We start from the raw sequence: 20,783 nt of genomic DNA on the forward strand, positions 1-20,783 counted from the left end.
GAAGGAAGAGAAAGGAAAGTGAGAATGTGAAGGCCAAGAAACATGGAGAGAACCTATTTATACGAGTGTGCAGTCAAAATCCAAAGCCAAAATCTCTTACATTATCCTTTTTCTTTCACCTGGGTTTCTTCTAAAACAAAAGACACCTCTCTGTCTCTATTCTGTTGTCTCAAAATTGAGATAAGTGGTTAGCAGGGAAAATTGTTGTAATCAGTTTTGACAGATAATACATTCTTTTCTTTCAGTTCTGCTCACATGAATTTGCATGTTTATTTAATCCTTTTTTTTCATACGTTACCTTTTGTTTGCTGGTTTTAGAATTTGATTAAATGGTGGTTTCCTAAATTTAATTGAACAACAGTTTTACTTTCTGATGTTATCCTGTGAAGGAAGGATTAGACAAAATATCAAAGTAACCTCGAAAAACATAACTGAAAAATCGGCCTCGCCCGTGAAGTCAAGAGAGTATACCACCTGTTTTCGATGTTTCTCGAGGTTAAAGTCGCGTGAGACCAAAGAGAACGAGGATACCAAAAATTCATCTGTGAGTGTTTACCAAAGTACTTCGAGGCTCGAGCTAAAGACAGCAATACTAGACAGTCTTAAACATGCCTTGCAGTGGCAGATGAATTTTTTAACTTGTCTCAAGTTCGGTTTCCGTACAATGGTAAAAAAAAAAAAAACACGTTCGGGCACCATTTCGTTACAGGTGTAATTCATCAATAAGTTAAAAGAGTATAATCTTTTGATTTATGTCGAATAGATTGGTGCTATAAGAACCTTTATTTGATCAATGGATTTATGGGCACCCATCTTTTTCATAGTCGATGTGGAAGCTTGTTTGAAATCCGCTGTTCTCTTCCTGTAGTTGCAGTCTCTTCTTTACGAACAGACTCAGATGTAAGATTCAACACCTCACAACTTCATTTGAACAAAACCACCCTTGAATGAACCATAGAGAGGTTGTGATCTTCTGAAACTGAAAATATCATCTATGTGAACGATGTGAGGCTCAGCTGATTCACTAGTTTCTTCCTTCAACTCAGGTGCATGCAGGCTCCCATACACTCGAACACTTAGTGTCTTCTTCCGCGGTGCACCAGCTTTAATATTCTCGTTGAAAAAGTCAATCAATTCTTGTTGTGTCAGCTGCCTCAGTGCTGCAACCTGTTTCAACACTAATATTGTATAAACCAACTACTTCATAATATAAGTACTCAACTACAAGTGAAAAAGATAATTTTAATTTGCTCAGGCCCCTAAGAAGGTTTACAGAGAACAGAGGCTGCGTTCTTCATGTCTCTTAGTTTACCTTTTTCTCCAAAATAAATTGAAAATGAATCTTCAAACATACAAAAGTCTTAACCTGACTTGGTGAAAAATAAATAAATAAATTGATAGTAATTCCCATACCTCAGCCTCCCTCCGATCAAACTTGAGGGTCCCATCAGAAATCTCACGCCAGTAAAATCCAGATTCTTCCTTTAAATTCTTGTGTTTCTCAAGCTTCATATCAATCAATGCATTTACGTTGTTCTACATGAAAAAAATGCCATTTTCAATGTTAAGGAGCCAGGCATTTATCCAAAAACACTCATATAAACAGAATCTCTATCTGGGATCATCAAGAAAATAATAATTTCACATAAAAGAAAAAAGTGGTTGAGACTGGGACAATAGACGCAATTACAGAAAAATTGATAAGGAATATTATCTCTTTTAATATCACCAATCTCTTTCTTTGTACTTAATGTAGTTCCATTGCATTTCAAGACTAGGATATGACAAAATGATGATAAAAAGATGGAATAATATCATATTTATCTCATATTAATAGCAACTGTAAAAGCATTGGCATATGTATATAAGCATTATCACATTAATTCATGCAGTTAATAGTCTAGAATTAAGATTAGGGAAGTACTTTCTCTATTCAAAACATGTTATCCAAATGATTCTTTTGATAATTCTATTGGTAAAAGATTTGAGCATCAAACTTGAGCATTACTGATATAATAACTTCCAACCTTCTGTAGTGTTTATAAAAACAATCTCATCAGTGAAAACACAGAGCAGAATAACTCATGTAGAATAGAAATGTGTGTCTCACCTTGAATTGGTCACTGGTCATCTCATAAAGTTTACTTTCAAACATCTGGAGGAATGATTCAACTCTCAGATCAATATACTTCGGACCCTGTTAAATTGACAGAGCACTTGAGGCAAAGCGACAATAATGCTGTCAATGTGCATATTCAAAGAACAAAACTATGCTATCACCTTTACTGAGGATTGAATGATGAACTGCACTCCATGGATACCAAAATCATTCCTACATCAAGTAGATAGCTAAATTTAAAGCAAATACTCCAAGCTGAAGGAGAACTAGGGACCTCAAGTTATGTACCTCCGCAGGAGTGCTGTAATGTACCCAAGTTGCTCAACGGTTCTAAGCTGGTGGAAAGCTGGTTGTTTTGCAATAAGAGCAAGAAGCTGAAGTTTCACATTCATAAGGAAATCATCTCGATGAACCTGAACAACTCAACATGACATGACATCAGAATCGCATCAGACCCCCCACAGAAACAAATGGTTTGGTCAAATAGAGATCAAGAAACATGTAAAAGATTTTGTGTGACTTGTACATCTATTATCCCTGTTGCATGGGTCCCAATAACCTACATTTCAGAATCCATGCCAGTTTGTCCCAAAACCATATAATTCTAAAGCAACAAAACAATATTAACTCCATGAATCAAAGAATGCTCGAGGAAAACCAATGTCGCTTAGCACAAGATATATATTTTCAAGAAATCGGACACAAAACTATTTCTTTCAGAGCTTAAGTTCGGAGCCTCAACAACATGCATAAAGAACCGTTGGATGACATGTAATTCACTTAAAGTAATGGCAAAAGCAACATATAAATAGATCTCATCACAGTTTGTGCTGTCTGAGAGTAATGGCAGACATCAACACATAAATAATACACACTGTATGTTTGTCTTAAAAGTAATGGCGAAAACATTACCATAATTATTCCTTAATCACAGTTTGTTCAGTAGTTTAGGGTCTTAGCTGAATAACCTAATCATACGGACAGTAAAGAGGCAAACCACTGTTCATCAAGAAATGACAGCCCAAACAAAGCCATTTTAAAGCAAAAACCGCCCTACACCATAAGCGGGGGTCAATTCACCATGAAAAGAAGGAAAAAGGCTCAACTACTTGCTAATCTCTTTTTTTTTTCTCTCCTTTTTAGCCCCCTTCTCCCCCCCCAAAAAAAAAGGTAACAACTGGGCAGAAAATATTGGTTGAAACAAATATCAGTATTTCATTCCCTTTTCATGAAAATATCTAAAATTTGAAATCAATGCCTCCAACTACGATATAGCAATGGGAAGAAAGAATACACTAGTGATAAACATGTGTCCCAATAACAATTAGAATACTGCTCAAGATTTTATCCTCTTCCCAAAAGGATACTTTCAAAGCTTTTCAAGTATTAGAAGGGATAAGAAATGCATGCAGAATACCAGCTGCTTACTTTTACAAGGAGTTTAGATGCAGCATATAACAGGTATATCAGCAGCCAAAGCACTTAATTAAATCATTATTTTCCTTTTTTTTCTAAAAAAATTCTTGTACCTGAATATAATGGACTAGGCAAGAATTTTCATCACTAGGATTCAGGCCTTGGTTGGAGTACACATAATTCTTGCCCTTTTCAAGTTTAACAACTCTATTAGTCAAATGCTGGGATGGGAACAATGGTTGGCATATTGGGTTTGAGCCCTTAAAGAAAACATCTTCAATGTACTGGATCATCGATCCTGCTTCATTAGATTCAATGTTTCCTGAAAACAAATGAAAGTAATGAGATCATAAATGGAAACAAAAAGGAATGACCGAAATCTCAAACAATGCCATTAAAAAATTGAAACAGAAGGACCTGCTATGTAACATTCCAAGAAGGTCCTAGAGAGCATCATGGGTACAAATTTAGCAAGATCTTCAGCTTCAAGATGAGGAAGAACTTCAAGTTCTTCCGTCCAAGGCCACGTTTGATCCTGAAGTATTAGAGAGCAGTAGTACATAGCCAGTTGATATGGCTGTAGAAACTTATTATTATGGTATTCTTTTGTCACCATTTCCTGCAAATAAATAAAGGGAATGAAAAACTTTATTCATACATGAACAGCTTGGGTTCATAACAGACTCACCAAAAGAAGCAACATGATAATGGTTCCATACAGTGTAAATGGGGATTGTTAAGTCAAAAGTTCAACCAGTTGAGGAGTCGCTCACAGAACCATCAAATGCAAGTTCCGGAAGAACTAAAAAACGGCGCTAAAACATTTTTAGAAACAGCTTATACACTTTAATAATCAATTTATACATCTTTCTAAACAGAGTAGGATATATAAACAAAAATATATTTTTTACCCTTAATATTTTAGTATGCCCCTACCACAGTGAAGATCCACTTCTGGGGGCTTGTGGTTGCTTATGCATGTGCATCCACATGAATGGAATCCAGGTGTAAAAGATGAAAGAAAAAGATACAATGCATGCCCACACCCAGATGCACACCCCTAAAGCCTTCATGCTGAAAAGCCATGTTACTGATTTGGAGCTCAAAACAACCAAAGCTATGCAGGCTTTGGAACAGCACAACCAAAGAAAATTATTGTAAGCTCCCAATTATAAACAAATAATACTAGTACTTTGATTCAGTTAGATGTTTAAGATTATAAAAGAAAATAACATTCAATGTCAAACAGGTCAAATATTTTAAGCCTAAATCATTACCTTAATCACAGAAAATCTGTCAGGTTTGACTTTGAATTGTGCAATTTTTTGAAAAATAGTTTCCAGCAAGATCCTCAATTTGTGATTATATCCAACCACTGTAACCTATAGAAGCAAAAACCATAAAATCGACACATAAAAATGCATACCAACATGCGATAAATATCAAAGGCAAGTGATAACATTACCTCAAAACCACTCTCAGTATGGTTTATCCCATAATCAAGGCCAGCAACCTGAGCATAGTAAGCTGATACATAAAGATATGATGGATAAGGAAAAAATTTAATTTTATTCACAAATACAGAATTATGTAAATTGTGGAAGTTATGCTCTGTACCAGAAACATAAGAATTTTATCAAAATGAAAGAGAAGATGATACGGAAGTGAACCAGAGGTTCACAAGGGAAACAAAGACAGTCCAATAAAAGCTACCTACTAACCATATAGAACAAATGCATATCTATACCTCAAACAGCATACAAGTCCCAAAATTTACTAAAATGTGAAAAAAGCCCAATCAAACAAAATCAATCCATGACCTCTGTCAACTCAACTAAACCTAAATACAGGGATCAGGTATGAGAAGCCCTTTGGTAATAATCTGTTCCTTCAATGAAATTTTAGTATGTGGAACTCTAGTTTACTTTGGAAATCTTTCTCCCTTTATTTATTCTATAAAAGTTTGTCTGTTTCCAACTAAAAAGAATGAAAACAAAAGTTAAAAGAAAAGGAATAGTCATTTGTCCAATCCTACATCAACATCCTACGACATTTATCCAGCATCTTACCATATTCATTCAAATAGTCCAGTAACAACCGTGTGAAAATATCAGTCAGAACTTCAGATTCAGGAGAGCTGCTAGCATGGGGGCAGTTGAAATAAATCTTAACAAATGCCTTGGGTGTAGAGAACATTGTGTCAGGCCTGTACCACAATGTTGAATAGGATGACTTTCTCAACAGAACTGGGAATTTGGCCTGTTACAAAGACCAATTGCATACGAACAATTACTTTAAAGAGAAAACATCACAATAAATTTTACTGTAAAGATGGGGGGAAAAAAATCCTGAGACCTCTTGTGCATCCTTAAGAGACAAGTCTGTGGGGATGAAGACATTAGGAGTTGGGAGATGCAGATTTTCCTCAGCAGCAGACAGTATCCAGTCCTGGAAACAAATAAAGATTTTGAAGACTCATCAATTCCTTCCTTCAAGCTGCTCTAATCACGCAAAATTTATTTAGCTGCTTCCACTGAATGTGGGACAAGATAAATAGCATACACTCCAATCTAATATGAACTTTTCCTTCTTGGAAATCATATCCATGAACCAAAAGAGAAACCCTAAAACCTCACCCTCCATCTCATTCTAATAGCCATTTGCCTCCAAGGACATTGACCTCTGTTATTATCACTAGAATAATGAATCATATCATATTTAAAATCAAACAACGAACCTGAATTATGGACTCATTGATTTTCTCAATGGAATAAGCAGTACCATACCAAGGCTCAACCATGTCTGTTTTCCCCTCAAATTGCTTTGACTCCCAAAAAAATCCTGATAAACAGAGAGCTTATTAGAAAGCCGACTATCTGTCAATCACAATAGTCTGACTTTGATTGCAAGATGGAGACAGCCAATTGTACATGAATTATGAGACACAAACATGTCCTTGAGCATTACTACCAACAAGCAGAAAAATGCAAGTAATTACTCTTGAAAACAAAGTATCAAATCCGAAACTGCTAACCAAGTTATTGGCAATACAATGATATTGAAATGTTTCCCTTTTCTTTTAAACATAAAGCAATGGGAAGCAAACAATTAGTTATATTACAGAAGATAATGGAAACAAGCAGATAAGGCTTCACATGCACATGGAATAGTTTAAAGCCAGACAATTATTTTACAAGAAAAAGAACTTATCTTATAGCAAGAAGAATGGGAAGGATAAAAATAAAACATCATCCTGCCATAGAAGTTCAACGATAAGTCAAATGCTTAAATGAAGTTCGGATAACTTCTACCAGAATCAGGTACCATGTCCAACAAAATAGTGAACTAAAGTTAAATTTTTTAACAATCAAATTGGAACAGATGTTATGTACAAAGTTCAAACAACGGAACCATGTGAGTCATTCGTCATATGCACCGAGTCAAACACTCTCTAGGCGCTTACAAACTTACCGAACAGTTTTTGGAGAAAGCTCATTCAAAGTCATTTGAATAATCTCTGGACTGAAATTGGAAGGCAATGATTTACCCACTAGCCAGTCTTGAGGAGGATATGTCTGAAAAATAATTTCAAGGCATCATTTACTAACAGAAAAAACAGTAATAATTGACTCATTCACAATCAAAACAGACAACTGCAAAAGAAAGATGTCAATCAGCTACCAGTTCATGATTCACAAGCCCAAATAATCCTTAAAACGTAGAACAAAGACAAGAAAGTCAAATTTGTAAACTGTCTATAAGAATAGCACAAAGACTGGTTCTTGCAAAAAGCTGTTGGGAATCTAAAAAAAGAGGTCCAGCATTCAAAAACAATGGTAGAACAAGATTATTAATCTACTCACCATATCCACTTATCTATGTCTAACATTAAACAAAAACACCTTTATGTGCAAGGGAAAGAGACAATGAAGCAGGCAAGATAACCATATTTTTCATCCAATCAATCATCGGATAAAGGTATTTTCTAGTGTTTCAAGTGGTGTTAGCAGCTATGCCTCACAATCAGTTCCTCAAGCTATACTCCTACACTATTCCAATTATTTTAAACAATGTAATAAAACTGGATATTTCGTTCAACCCAGCAGGATTAACTTTACAAAATGAAAAAGAACCTATACCTCCATATAGGTAGCAACAGTAACCACATAGTCAATCGGGGGGACTTTATCCTGATTATGAAATGTCACCTCACAAACAGCTGAAAGCTTCATAAGATAAAAAAAATGTCAGAATGTTGAAGTCTAGATAGGCTGAAAACAAGACAGGCAACCTTCCAGATGCAAATTCAATAAATAGTAAACAATTGAAGTACTGACAAGGAGAGAGTTGATTATCCTTCAAGCAAGAATACAGCATGACAAAACTTTTAAAATATTATGAAAGACATAAAATGCATGATAATAATTCAAAGCCAGATTCATTGATGTGTTGGACTGCTGTCATGAACTTTCCTTCCTTCCAGATTGCATGAAAGTATAAAAGGAAGAAAAACTAGAGGGCAATAAATTTGATGCAATTTTTTTTACTTTACACCGAGTAAAAACTATTCTCAAACCTTCGGTGGATATACTGTGGGTGGCTATACTCAAATCTCTGGTGGTCAGCAGAACAATTTCTTAAAAGCGTCCGTTAAGATACATCATCTACAAGAACATATTCTTCCTGTTTCAACCATAATCCTGAAACTTAACAATAGCATGCAAGTAATGTTTGAATAGCAACTATCATAGTTCCCCCATTTCACATTTCTACATATACATCATTGATACGGCCAATTACAATCACGAGTCATTATCCAAAAGACCAACTTTTACCACAGCATTGTAAGAACAAACTATCGAACAATAATAGTCTCTCACAACTAAAAAGTAATGCCATTAGCAGAGTCAAATAACTTCTTGTTTCCAACAACAAATAAGAGTAGTAGTAGAAATAAGAAGCAAAATAGATACTAAGCTAACAGCCAAACCCCAACATTCTCAGGTAGAAAATGTAATGCAAATCAATCATCCTACCACTATGCTCTTCAACAGAAGCATCCTACAAAGAGGCAAGACTGCACGGATGCGAGAAACATGCAATTAACAATAATACTATGCAACAGTAGCAGTTAACAAGATGCGTCATCATACCTCATCAAATATCCATTTGCTAGCACCAGACTGCTGTAAAAGGTTTATGTATTTAAATAGCAACCCCACAACATCTTGCATGTGCTCTGCTAGTCAATCAAGGGGGGGGAAATATTTAACCCAAAAGATCTACAAATTGAAGTTATTTGCATATTCTAGCAGAACAAAGTAAATCAATTGATTATAATGAATCACATTCAATTAAATGCAGTGTGAGATACAAATGAATTACCATGACCAGAATCAGTAAGATCAACTGTAACTTCAAAGAATGAATAGTCCAAAGTCCAATCTCCTTCACCTGCAGCCAATGATGTAGCCCATCCTGCAAAAATTTATTTCAAAAAGAGGTGACTGGTCAGTTGGCCTTTCAAAGGTGAAAATTTTTGGTGTGGATAACCAAAGACCCTGAGCTAGTGTCATCAAATTCCACTTTGATCTTTATACACAAAACAAACACAGACATTATCAACCAGAACATACATGTGCTTATATCAAGACTTCTTCCCACCCTGAAACTTGCGAAATGGTTGCCATCATTTTACAATCACATTATTTATCAATGAATCATTCCAAAGATATTCATCAGTAGCTCAATTCCTAATCACGCAAATAAAATTTTCCCTTAAGCATGAAAAATTGCTCTCATCAAAATACCACTGCATTCTTGGAAGATCATAGGCAACAACCGGATATGCTAACATCAAAATTAAAGAAAGTGCACTGCCATACTTTACCTTTAAGCAATATCAATGAACAAATACTAAAATAAATAAACAATTAAATATATGATAATCAACACAAATTAGTACAAGACAAATTGTACAGATTTCAGTGGACGTTAACCAAAGTCATCAACAATCCAGCCATGAAATGAGGATCAGAGAGTGCTTCATCCCCACTAAGCTGTTTGCATCAAGCAGTGATTCTTAAAATTCTAGAGGAAAATCAGTCCCTCAAGAAAGCATAACATGCAGTAGCTTTGTAAATTGTTTCTAACATCCACACTATGGAAATATGACAGGGTAGGCATTGAATACTCGGGGGGGGGGGGGGGGGGGGGGGGGGCCAAAGGAAAAAATATGTGGGGGGAAAATCCAAAAGAACTTATTTGGTGGCTACAACCTATAAAAAATCCACAAATTTATGGGTTATTTGTTGTTTACTATTCAAATTAACAAAAACAATTCATTCTGAACTTGTAAAGAAGAAGCATCTCAAGCCTAAGGATGTAGGAACACAAATTATGGACACTAAAACTTGGTTAAGTTCTCAAATCAAAAAAGTTTCAGGATGCAACTGAAAGCTGCAAGTACATTGAGAATCAGAAATATAAGGGATAAGCAGAACCTACCCAATGTTTTCAAGATGTAAAACAATGATCCCTCTGATTCATGCCCAATAAGATGACTGATATATCTGCCTGGTGCTTCCTTGTAGTGATGAATGCTTGGAGTTATTGGCCATCCAATTCTTAGTTTGTGACCTTGTTTAATTGGAACAGCTCTCACAAGAATCTGAAGCAAAAAATATAAACTAGGAAAATTTGAAAAAAAGAAAAAATTCTTTCCTACTTTCTGCAGTGTCACTTGAGACCCTTTGTCACCACATAGAACTTGTGCATACCTGTAAATGTTCTGATGTGCAAGGCTGACCAGGAAAACGGAAACGATTTCGATCAGTGTTCCTAATGTCCTGAAACTTATTCTCCACTAGACCTTGAATTTTATCAACACTTTCTAGAAACATCCATCACATAGGGTTGGTCATTATATCTCAGAGTACTTCAGTCAAGGCCAAAATACAGCAGGAAGAATTAGTTCCTAACCTTTTGAATACACAACCAGATGCATGAGGTTGGAAGAGTAATGTTCATTATAAAACTTAATGAGCTCATGCCTTGTGTCCAATCCTTTCGCTTTTGGTTGAACTTCCAAAGTTTCCCAGTTACCTAAACACCAACAAGTACTTGATATAAACATCTATCTCATTGAAACACAATATGCAGAAACTAGGGCGAAAAGGTGAAAGGAAAAAAATCGTGAACACAATGAATTGTAGACATCGACAGAACAACTTGGAAATACAATCATTTTTTCATAAAACTCTGAAAAATTACTAAAATGAAGAAAATGATAAATGAAAAAGTATAACAGAATGTAACACTTTATAATAAAGAACGGAGAAAGAATCAAGTAAGTTGCCGACCAGTGCTAAACTTATGATATGGATGATCTTCTGAACTTAGATGTTTCCGCAGCTGTACAAATTAAAAAAAAAAAAAACATAAAGGTAGTCATTTCTCACAGAAACACTACCAAAACGACTACTATGGTCAAAAGATATAACACCTTAATCATAATTAACTTGCTGGAACTCAAACACAATCGTCAGGACCAGCTTTATAATTTATGCTTTTAAGCCAAACAAAAAATCAATATGATATGAACATTAATTTGACCAAGAGGTCTTATATTTGAAACCTCCCATATAATTGCATTCAGATTTGTATTTGCATTTGCATTATCATCTGCATCTAAGTTAGTTTCTATTTTAGCTTGATCCACATGACAAGGCTGTTAATAAAATTCAGAGGGTCTGTTAATACTATAGTTGATAAAATCCAGATGGCCTGTTAAGGCTATAGTTGACTAATCTATTAGCATAAACTTTTAGGTCGATTGATGATGATGCTAATTGTTAAAAGCAATAATGATGACAACATCAATGAAGATAAATTACTTTCTTATTTCTCATTAAAAAGGGGGAAAAAGAACAACAACAACAAAAACAAGATACTTGCTTAGTAAAATCTCTTGGTACCAATGCAAAGATCTAGATGGAATCTTTTCTTCTCCAAGGAAGTTTCAAAGGTTGTAAAACAGGCCTTCGAAAATAAACGAATTCTACAAAATTTGATCTAAAATTATGTGGGACCTATATATAAATTTGATACTTGGCAATAATTTCCATTTAGCCTTATTTCAATGTTAAGCTTAACAACAGAAATCCAATCACTTGGCATTATTTTAGCTTGCTCATATTTTAGGAGTTAATATCTAGGTTTGATTGAATAGGCCTCACAACAGAACATCAGTCCTTCTCTATTATAACTGTCCTGATTGGCTTTTGCATGAGGTCCTCTGTGGTTTTTTCTTTTTTTTTTAATTAATTAATTATTTTTTTATTTTGGGGCCACATCATTAGTATTTGCAGTTTCCTATTTAGAATTTCAACCCTTTGGCGACTTCAGGAAAACTGGCAAGTCTCATACATTCCAGGCAAACGCTTTTAAATGAAGATCAGTTGCACTCCTTAGAATCGTGTGATATAAGTGTATGGGAAAAATTTGATGCTGAGGCACCATACATTACATGTGATGAATACATCTATTTATTCATCTTTCTTGGATTACTGTTCACATCCAAGTAAAAGTAGCTCATGTAACACTATCTTAACCTGATATTTTGGTCTCAAATGCTACCCCGACCAATATCCTTCAAAATTCAAAATTCTACACATAATTTCAACTCTTAAGCCACCCTTTGTACCATAATATCGGCACCTAACAATCAATAAGCACTTTACATGCCAATTATCAAGAGCGCTATTCTTTTTCTATTTATACGTAACAAATTTATTACAAAAGCAGTACCAAAATTGTGGAGCAACCGTGGTACATGGGAAATATATAAGAAACACCGAAACAGAACCAAACTAAAGCCTAGTGCTTAAGATCTCTAAAAATTCCATAAAAGGAAGAGTGAAAATGATTTTTTGGCAGACGAGTACAACATAAAGACCCCAAATCAAGCTAAGTCCATTACCACTCATCCATTTTCCAACTAATCAACACTGCTAAGATTGTCTTGAACCTAAAACACTAAGCTTTCCATAGAACACCAATCAAAAGGCATTGTAAGAGAAGAAGACCTACACAATCCCCAATACCCTTGTGCCATAAAACACCAACTTATAATAATTTATTTTCTTCTTACCAAATTTTATTGTGCTAAGAGTTCAACAAAGGAATTTCAATTTTAGCAAATATTATATCTCAATCTATTCAAATAATGGCCAAAGGTCAGATGTCTGTGCATGTTCAGGTTTTTTTAGTTCAATGGAGCCACTTCTTATACCAAAGAACATAGGATAGAAACCAGAAAAAAGGAAAAAAGAAAAAAAAAAACACGAGTTGCAGCAATAAAATAAAGCTTTATGAAGGAAAACTTTCACTTCAAAACTGATACTCAGGCTCAGCAATGGGGTCCCAGGTCTCTTGTGAATGACAACAAATGATATAATGATATAACTTAGAAAATAGAAACCCAAGGAAAAATCATCTCCAAATATTAAATTAATAGAAGTAAGCAATACCTGGTTTAATCTCCAAACATCAGACAACAAGTTTTTCTGGTTCTCTGGATACAAGCGAGGGAAGAGGAAGGAAAGCGGAACTGAATTAATGATAATGAAACATGATTCTGAAAGTACATTAATGCGCTAGACTCTACAATGAACAACTAACCAGAATCAACTGCTTTAATCTCCCTCATGGTAGCATCAGCTGACATCAACGGTTTAATAAAGAACTGTGCAAATCTGTGCAGTAAATCACAGGAAAGACTCAGACTCAAAAACTCAAGTACTGAAAGATTTGATACTTAAGAAAAACGAAAAATGGCATGTACCTGTCCAAAGCTTCTTCAAAGGAGTCAGGGTTTACATCAAAGTAGTAGTTTGTATGCTCAGAAGATGTAAACGCATTTGCCATTCCTCCATGCTGTGCATAAGAAAATTAATCAGCGGTGAAAATTAGAACAACACCTTGCTCGTTGTACTTACAGGGATTAATCAAGAAATAAAGCAGAGAGCAGTTTGTATTTATCACTTGATCACACAACCTAAAATGTATGTGCTCAGGTGTGTAATGACACCCTAGTTTCTACCCCAAAAGAATTCCCAAGATAATCCTTAAAACAGAACAAAAAGTGCACTCTCCAAACAGACACATCAAGGAACATACCAGTGATACCACCCATACACAGGGGGCCAAATTAAAAAGGAAATGATAAATCTCTGGAGCGAACCAGATTTCTATAAATAATGCAAATAAAGCTCAAGACAGGGAAGCAAAACTACACGAAAGACATACTTCAGTACTTTTGCTACCAAAATATGAATGCGCCAATCAAAACAGGACACCTGTCCCAAGGACCTAGGTAGGAGGTATTCCTTTATTCCGTAAAGAAGATTGCAGTGCCATAATAATCACCCACAATCCACAAACCATCTTTCCTACAAGGTCTCTAGAGTTGCTTCCCCAATAAATTATATATCAAACTTAAAAATAAAAACAAATTTCAGACTCCAGATTCCTCTTCACATGTCTCAAACTGTATTTAAGATCAACCTTAACCATAAACAATACCAAACCACCACCCAATGACTCTACTAGAAGACATAAGCAAAGATAGGATGTGGAATCACAACTAGTCTTAGGATGTGATTCAACAACCCGCAGTAAGACTGTGGTCATTATTCACGGTCGCTGCTCCAATATTATCTAAATCGCCACCCTGACACTATGCAAGATCAGTAACCTAAAGACATAAAATCTAAAGTAAAAATGAAATTTCTGGCACAAGTTGTCTCAAGTATCAAAAGACAGCTTGAGAGGATCATGTTCACAATATAATTCATAATTTTTCACTCCAGCATACATCAGTCAATGCATGGAAAGTCCACAGCATCACTAAGAACGATAAGGATACATATTGACAATTAAAGTATTTTTTTTCGACAACATTACCAAACATTATCAAATCATATCACAAGAAATTGATAGACCACCATGTCAGTGAACTTTCTAAACCCTTGTTGAATAAACTGACTACATCTAAATCCAATCCGGTTATGGGTCAGCTCCACAGAGAAAAGAACATAAATGGAGTCATCACCCCATTCCACAATAGAACAATCCATGGCTGAAAATTTAAACAAGAATACCTTTTCCACATCCAATCACTAAGATACAATGTGACTGCAATGGCTTGCAGGAAAATAGAGGAATGTAATTAAAACTAAAACTCCCATCAGCCCTACAAATCAAGTGAAGAATTTGCTTCACGATTTTGTTTTTACAAACACCTGATTAACAAAAAAGTTAAGATTTGCCTCTGGAGGGAAAATGTGTCTTTTTAGTCAGTTATATTCCAAGGGAATAGCATTCAAAATTTTTTTCCTTGTCTGTGTATCTCGCCAACTCCCTCCGCTTCTAGTTAAAGTCTATTATTAGTATCAAAGAGCAAGATTAAGCATAAAGCATGATTCTCTGAAACTTTTACTTAAGAAAACATACTAGAAATAAGTGAAACAGGACATTATTGAGGGTCAATACCTCTGATATGTACTTTAAATAGCTATCCTCCACTGGATATTTCTCACTAGCATAAAACAGCATATGCTCTGCACATTAAAGAAACAGGAAAACAGTAACTAAAGCAAGTTATGAATACTCGAACTCATTAAACAGGCCACAGAAATTGTCCCCTGCAGCCATATAAATATCTAAGTACAGCTAAAAGTGATAATAATGTAGAATAGGAGAGTAGAAGAATCATCCAATAAATTGCCACACAACAGAATTCAAAAAAAAAAAAATATATCAATGACAATAGTAAGAGTAAAAAGGGAAAAGAAAGTAGGCAAAGTAGGAAGAGATGAAAGAACCGAGAACGAAACAATGCTATAACTTTAACAGGAAATTAACAAGCCTAAACATACAATGAAGAAATACTTGAACCAAAAAGAAAGTACAAGTGAAACTTCTAATTCTGTTTTAATCTGTCTACTCTAATTTCAATATGAGCAACACATTGTATTTTAATCTGTGATCATCCGAAAACACGTTTAGAGTCATCTCACACAAACCCATCCCCATTTTTTTTTGAAGTAACTTTTACATTCATACAAGACTAAAATTCCCCAAATCAAGAATTCAAATTTGCCACAAGATACATTAAACATACCGAGAAAATGGGCAAGGCCCTCGAGACCAACAGGGTCACAAAAGGCACCAACGCTGACATTCATTGAAGCAGCACACTGAAGCAAAAACAATAAAACAAACCAGACCCACAAGATTACTAGCTTAAATTAAACTGAAAAATAAAATTTTAAAAATTTGGGTCTTGCTGATTACCTTATCGGCATCAGGATCGCTGATCAAAAGGACTTGAAGAGAGTTTTTAAGGTCGAGCCTCCGGTACTGTCTCTTGTCCGTACGTGGCTTTATAATCTCAACCTCATCCTTACCGACAGCCATTTTTTCAGTCTCTTGCAGAAGAGAGAAACAATCGTTTTGGCTTTATAGGGATCCACAAGTGAAATGACCAAGCCCAAGACTTTTTGCTCGAGTCTCCTGCGCTATCGTGCTGTGGCTGTCACAGGCTGTGGCTGCAGAACGTAGATTCCACGAGCTGGATTGTTTCCCACGCCACAGTGAGGTCGCGGATATTTGCTTCCTCAATAAATATGTGACAAATTTTACATACCTCCCTTATGTTTTTGTGATATTAGGAATTAAGAGCCTTTACGCTAAAGAGAGTTAGTTATTGACTTAGTTTGACCAAAACCATAAACTGAATAATATTTGGTTGTAAGAGAATCTTTTGTACAACACTAGTCGCTGGGTCGTTGGTGATGGATACCGCACGCGTGCGAAACATTTGATAAACGCAGTGAAGAGAGAGGCTTTAAACTAATTGTCGTCAAAATTATCAAACTATTATCACAAAAAAGCATATAATACTGCAAGTTCTGAATGTAATTTTTAAATAGGTTTATTTAACTAATCATTCAAGTTAAAATTTTGGAGAGAGAAATAATATTATTAAAGAAGAAGAACATACCAAGTTATCAATGGGAAGAACAGAGAGAGTAAAGAAAACCATTAAATTAGAGAAAAAATTATAAAAGAAATTAATTGTTCGTTTTATCTAATCTTCAGCCTTCATCCTTCTCTGATTTGAAGGCAAAAATTTTGTTTAAATTTGTGGCTGTTGAATATGTTGTATACATTTTATAAGTTCAAATGCCCCACCACTCTATATTTTAAAAAATAAAAAAAAATACGAAAATAATTTTTTTGACTATATATTCGTGATTTAGATAATCTTATGTAGTCTTCTTCTTTTTTAATAAATCTAAATGGGTCTGAAAACATATGTTTGAATGATAAATTTATTATTTTTTATTCTTTAATGTCTAAGTGTAAGTGGTAAATTTTATACACTCAAAACATCTTAAATCTAATATTTTTATTTATATGTTATAAATATTTATAAGGTCAACATTTGATATATAATTTATGAAAAGTATTTTTGATAACGTTATTTTTTACAATTTAACATAGTATTTAACTATTTATGCATTAAAAAAATTTGTTATCTAATAATAAAAGAATTTGCACATATTAAATGCATGTTAAGTAATTAATACTAAGCAAAAGTTGAGGTCAAGAGAAATTCTAATATGACATCTAAATTATATTATAGTTAATTAAAAAAAATTCTTTCGATTAAAAGAAATCAATGGATTATTAGGTTTTACATAATAGCTAGGTAGAAAATAAATTCATTTAATGAGAGTACTTGTGAGAAAAAATTAATTTCTCATTTAGACATTTTATCATTCAGATAAAAAATTAAGAAATTTTATTTTTTCCATTTAAATGAAAAATATCTTATAATACGACTTCAGATGCAAAACCAAATAAGCCAAAATACTTTTAACCTTTTACTCAACTTTGGTAAGTTATTATGCAAAATAATATAAATTCAAAATAACCTTTGAATTTGACAAGGAAGCTTGAAGCAGAATTCATTTGAAGCAGTGCAATTTGATCTTTATATCTTTCTTCTAAACTTCGTATGTAATGTTCAATGTGTATTGTGCAGTGAGGCTCACAAAGTTTACAAGATCATACACTTAATATATATTTGTCCTTTGCTTCTAGTGAACGAAGCAGCCAGCATTTATTAAAAGAATATTAAAATGCGACTAACCAGCATAGATTATATAAAAGATCATTTATCTAAATTAATTGGGTTAATTATAATTTACCCCTAATTAAATTGACTATTTTTAAAACATTCCCCATATATATATATAGGCTTTTGCTACCTTACATGCACGTAAGGTACAGCCTCTCATAAGGTTGATGGGCCCAAGTGAGACCCACATATAAGTTTTGTGAGAGGCTGTACCTTACGTGCATGTAAGGTAGCAGCTCCCATATATATACATATATGGGAGAGAGAGAGTGTGTTAAGGAAGCACGTGTTAACAGCATGGTCAGCAATGCTGTAGATTCCAACAGCTGCATTAAGAGAGCAAGTCTAAACAACATGGTCGGCAAAGCAGAGGATTCGAGCAGTTACAGTAGCTCATGCACCTGCTAATTAGTTTGTTGTTATTAGTTAAACTCAGTAGTTAAAATAGTAGTTAGTTAAAGAGTATTAAATTCTAGCTATACACCAGCTTTGTATAAATACCAGATTTCAAATTTTCTTAAGAGTATGTACACTTTGTTTTATCTGATATATAAGATAATTAATCACTAATTAAATAATTTTATACACATGTTTTATAACATTAACATTCGTGTTGTCGAGCTAAGATTAACGTCTGGAATGCAGCTCTTCCTTACTTTGTTGCAAAAGAATATCTCAATCTAAATGTGTTAGTGATATTATCATAAAGTGTTATTCAATTTTTCAAGATCTTCGCAATTCCATCATGTCAAATTAGAACAACACAAATTCATATTTGTCGTAAAATCTTGCACAACATTCTCTTCTCCAAAAATTTGTGAATTGAATGATCTCATGCATGGCTCCAATTCATGTTGGTCTTCAAATCCAGGCACTTATTTTTCAATTCTGTTGAAAGATTAAGAGAGTTCGTTACTTAAGCGCCACAAGGCAGTCGTCGAATCACATCATGAAATCTGACGTTGGCTGAAATGTCTATTCAAAAGTAACCTTGACTATCTTTAAACACTGCGGCACAAATTGCTTGCCTTCATATTTATTTACGCTTGGAAGCTTTTGGCATGAACCACACACACAAACTTCTAAAACAATTAAACTTAATTTCCTCAAATATTTTATAAGTTTAAATGATATTTTGTTAATTAGAAAAAAAAATGAAAGAGAACTTAATTAAGGCTATAATGAAAATATGTTGTTCATTTATAATCTATGTGGTCTCATCTTAATCCACAACAATACCCAACTACTGCTTTATATATACACTTTTTTAATTTTTAATTTTTTTTTAATGATCTGGACGAAGCTGAGTTAGCTTTCTATATACACTACTCATTGTAGAAACATCAAATATATTTTCACAAAAAATGAGCTCTCAACGAACAATTCACAAATCATGCATGCACTAATTAATCATATACTCTGACTGATCATTCGTTTATAATTTAAGCATTATTTTTATAGCAAAATTTCATTTTGACAATTTGTCTAAATGAATTGATTCTGAATATATTGTAAGATAAATCATTGATATATTTATTATACATCAAATTGACTTGTTACATAGATAAATAGATATCATTTGATATATAGTGACGTTATATTTTTTCGGTAATAGCAAAATCAAATAATTAAACCGTGCACGGCAGACATAGCCTATAAAACTAGGGATGGCAAAAATCCCTACAGGGACGGGTACCCTCGGGGATTTTTCCCTCGGGGAAGGTACGGGGATAATTTTATACCCAATTTTTTATTCGGGGAGGGGACGGAGATGAGGTGGAATCCCCATCCCTTACCCATTTCCCCATTTTAATTTTTAATTTTAAAATTACTAATAAATAAATAACAAAATTATAAATATTGTTAAAAATAATAAATATCAAAATATTTATATTATTAAATGCTAATAGGTATCCTACATTAGCTCGAATTGCTAGAGATATTTTGGCAATTCCAATTACAACAGTTGCTTCTGAATCAGCTTTTAGCATCGGTGGTAGAGTTGTGAGCCCACACCGTAATAAACTTCATCCAAGCACATTGGAGGCCTTAATGTGCTGTCAAAGTTGGTTACGAGCTTACAATAGCCGTATGAGTTTATTTTACATTGTAATTATATTATATAGTTATTAATATTTGCACTTATAAGTTACTTTACTTATATCATTTTCATTGTTTTAGGTTTGAAATATAAGGCTATCTCTCAATTTGCCACATTTCTCGAGGAAGAACAGGAGGAGCAAGAGGTAAATAGTTTTATTAAAAATATTAATTAAGTATCTACATTTATTTCATTTATTTTATTGCTGATATAAAAATAATTTTTTTTCTTTTTATTGTAGGATTATGAAGATTGAGTCATTGACAAAGATAATTATTTTAATAATTTGTATTTTGAATGTGACTTTGTAATGGATCAATATTAATGTAAGATATATTTTGAACTTTATTTTTATCTGAATTTTTTATTTTAATATGATTAATTAAAAATCGAAAATAAAAAAATATATTAGACTATTAGTTATTCGGGGACCGGGTACCCTCGGGGATCCCATGTTCTTATTCGGGGAGGGGATGAGGATTCTCTCAAGTAATTCTGACGGGGACGGAGAGGGGACGGGGACATACGCAAAATATTGGGGATGGGTATGGGGAGATTGGTCCCCTCCCCTCCCCTCCCCATTGCCATCCATATATAAAACTCATCAAATATGATTCTATTGACAACTTATCATGATCAGTACTCGGTAGTTAAGAATATTATTAGTTCCATTGAAACGCCACCCCTTTTTCTATAAACCATGAACTAAGATAATTGAACCCTCGTAAAGAAACATTAATCAAGCATATTCCTAATAAGACGGTTTGCGAATGTACAAATATAACATGATGTTGTTTTGTGGGAGTCTCCGCCTTCGGATATTTCTAGGACTCCCTCTTATGATGCTAATGACTTTCCAAATTATTGTTTTCACTAACTTGCTTAATTTGTTCTCTTTTATTTTTCATTCAATTCTTGTTTCGAGCGTTATTGTAGCT

General features: G+C 34.0%; 1 protein-coding gene across 1 annotated transcript; it reads right to left on the reverse strand.

Moving 5' to 3' along the window:
* Positions 1-593: 593 nt before the first annotated feature.
* On the reverse strand, positions 594-16,199 carry LOC18031699 (insulin-degrading enzyme-like 1, peroxisomal). The gene is given in 26 exon segments (XM_024179457.1): positions 594-1,167; positions 1,414-1,536; positions 2,111-2,197; positions 2,281-2,332; positions 2,408-2,532; positions 3,649-3,857; positions 3,953-4,154; positions 4,813-4,917; positions 5,001-5,062; positions 5,605-5,794; positions 5,891-5,983; positions 6,273-6,376; positions 6,999-7,110; positions 7,675-7,761; positions 8,689-8,774; positions 8,921-9,013; positions 10,043-10,205; positions 10,315-10,427; positions 10,517-10,639; positions 10,897-10,948; positions 13,066-13,109; positions 13,217-13,290; positions 13,380-13,471; positions 15,089-15,156; positions 15,720-15,795; positions 15,893-16,199. Coding segments are annotated over 26 exon segments (2,910 nt in total). The 5' UTR covers positions 16,016-16,199; the 3' UTR covers positions 594-915.
* Positions 16,200-20,783: the final 4,584 nt, after the last annotated feature.

The sequence above is a fragment of the Citrus clementina genome, unplaced genomic scaffold (genome assembly GCF_000493195.1).
Source record: "Citrus clementina cultivar Clemenules unplaced genomic scaffold, Citrus_clementina_v1.0 scaffold_9, whole genome shotgun sequence".
NCBI lineage: Eukaryota > Viridiplantae > Streptophyta > Magnoliopsida > Sapindales > Rutaceae > Citrus > Citrus x clementina.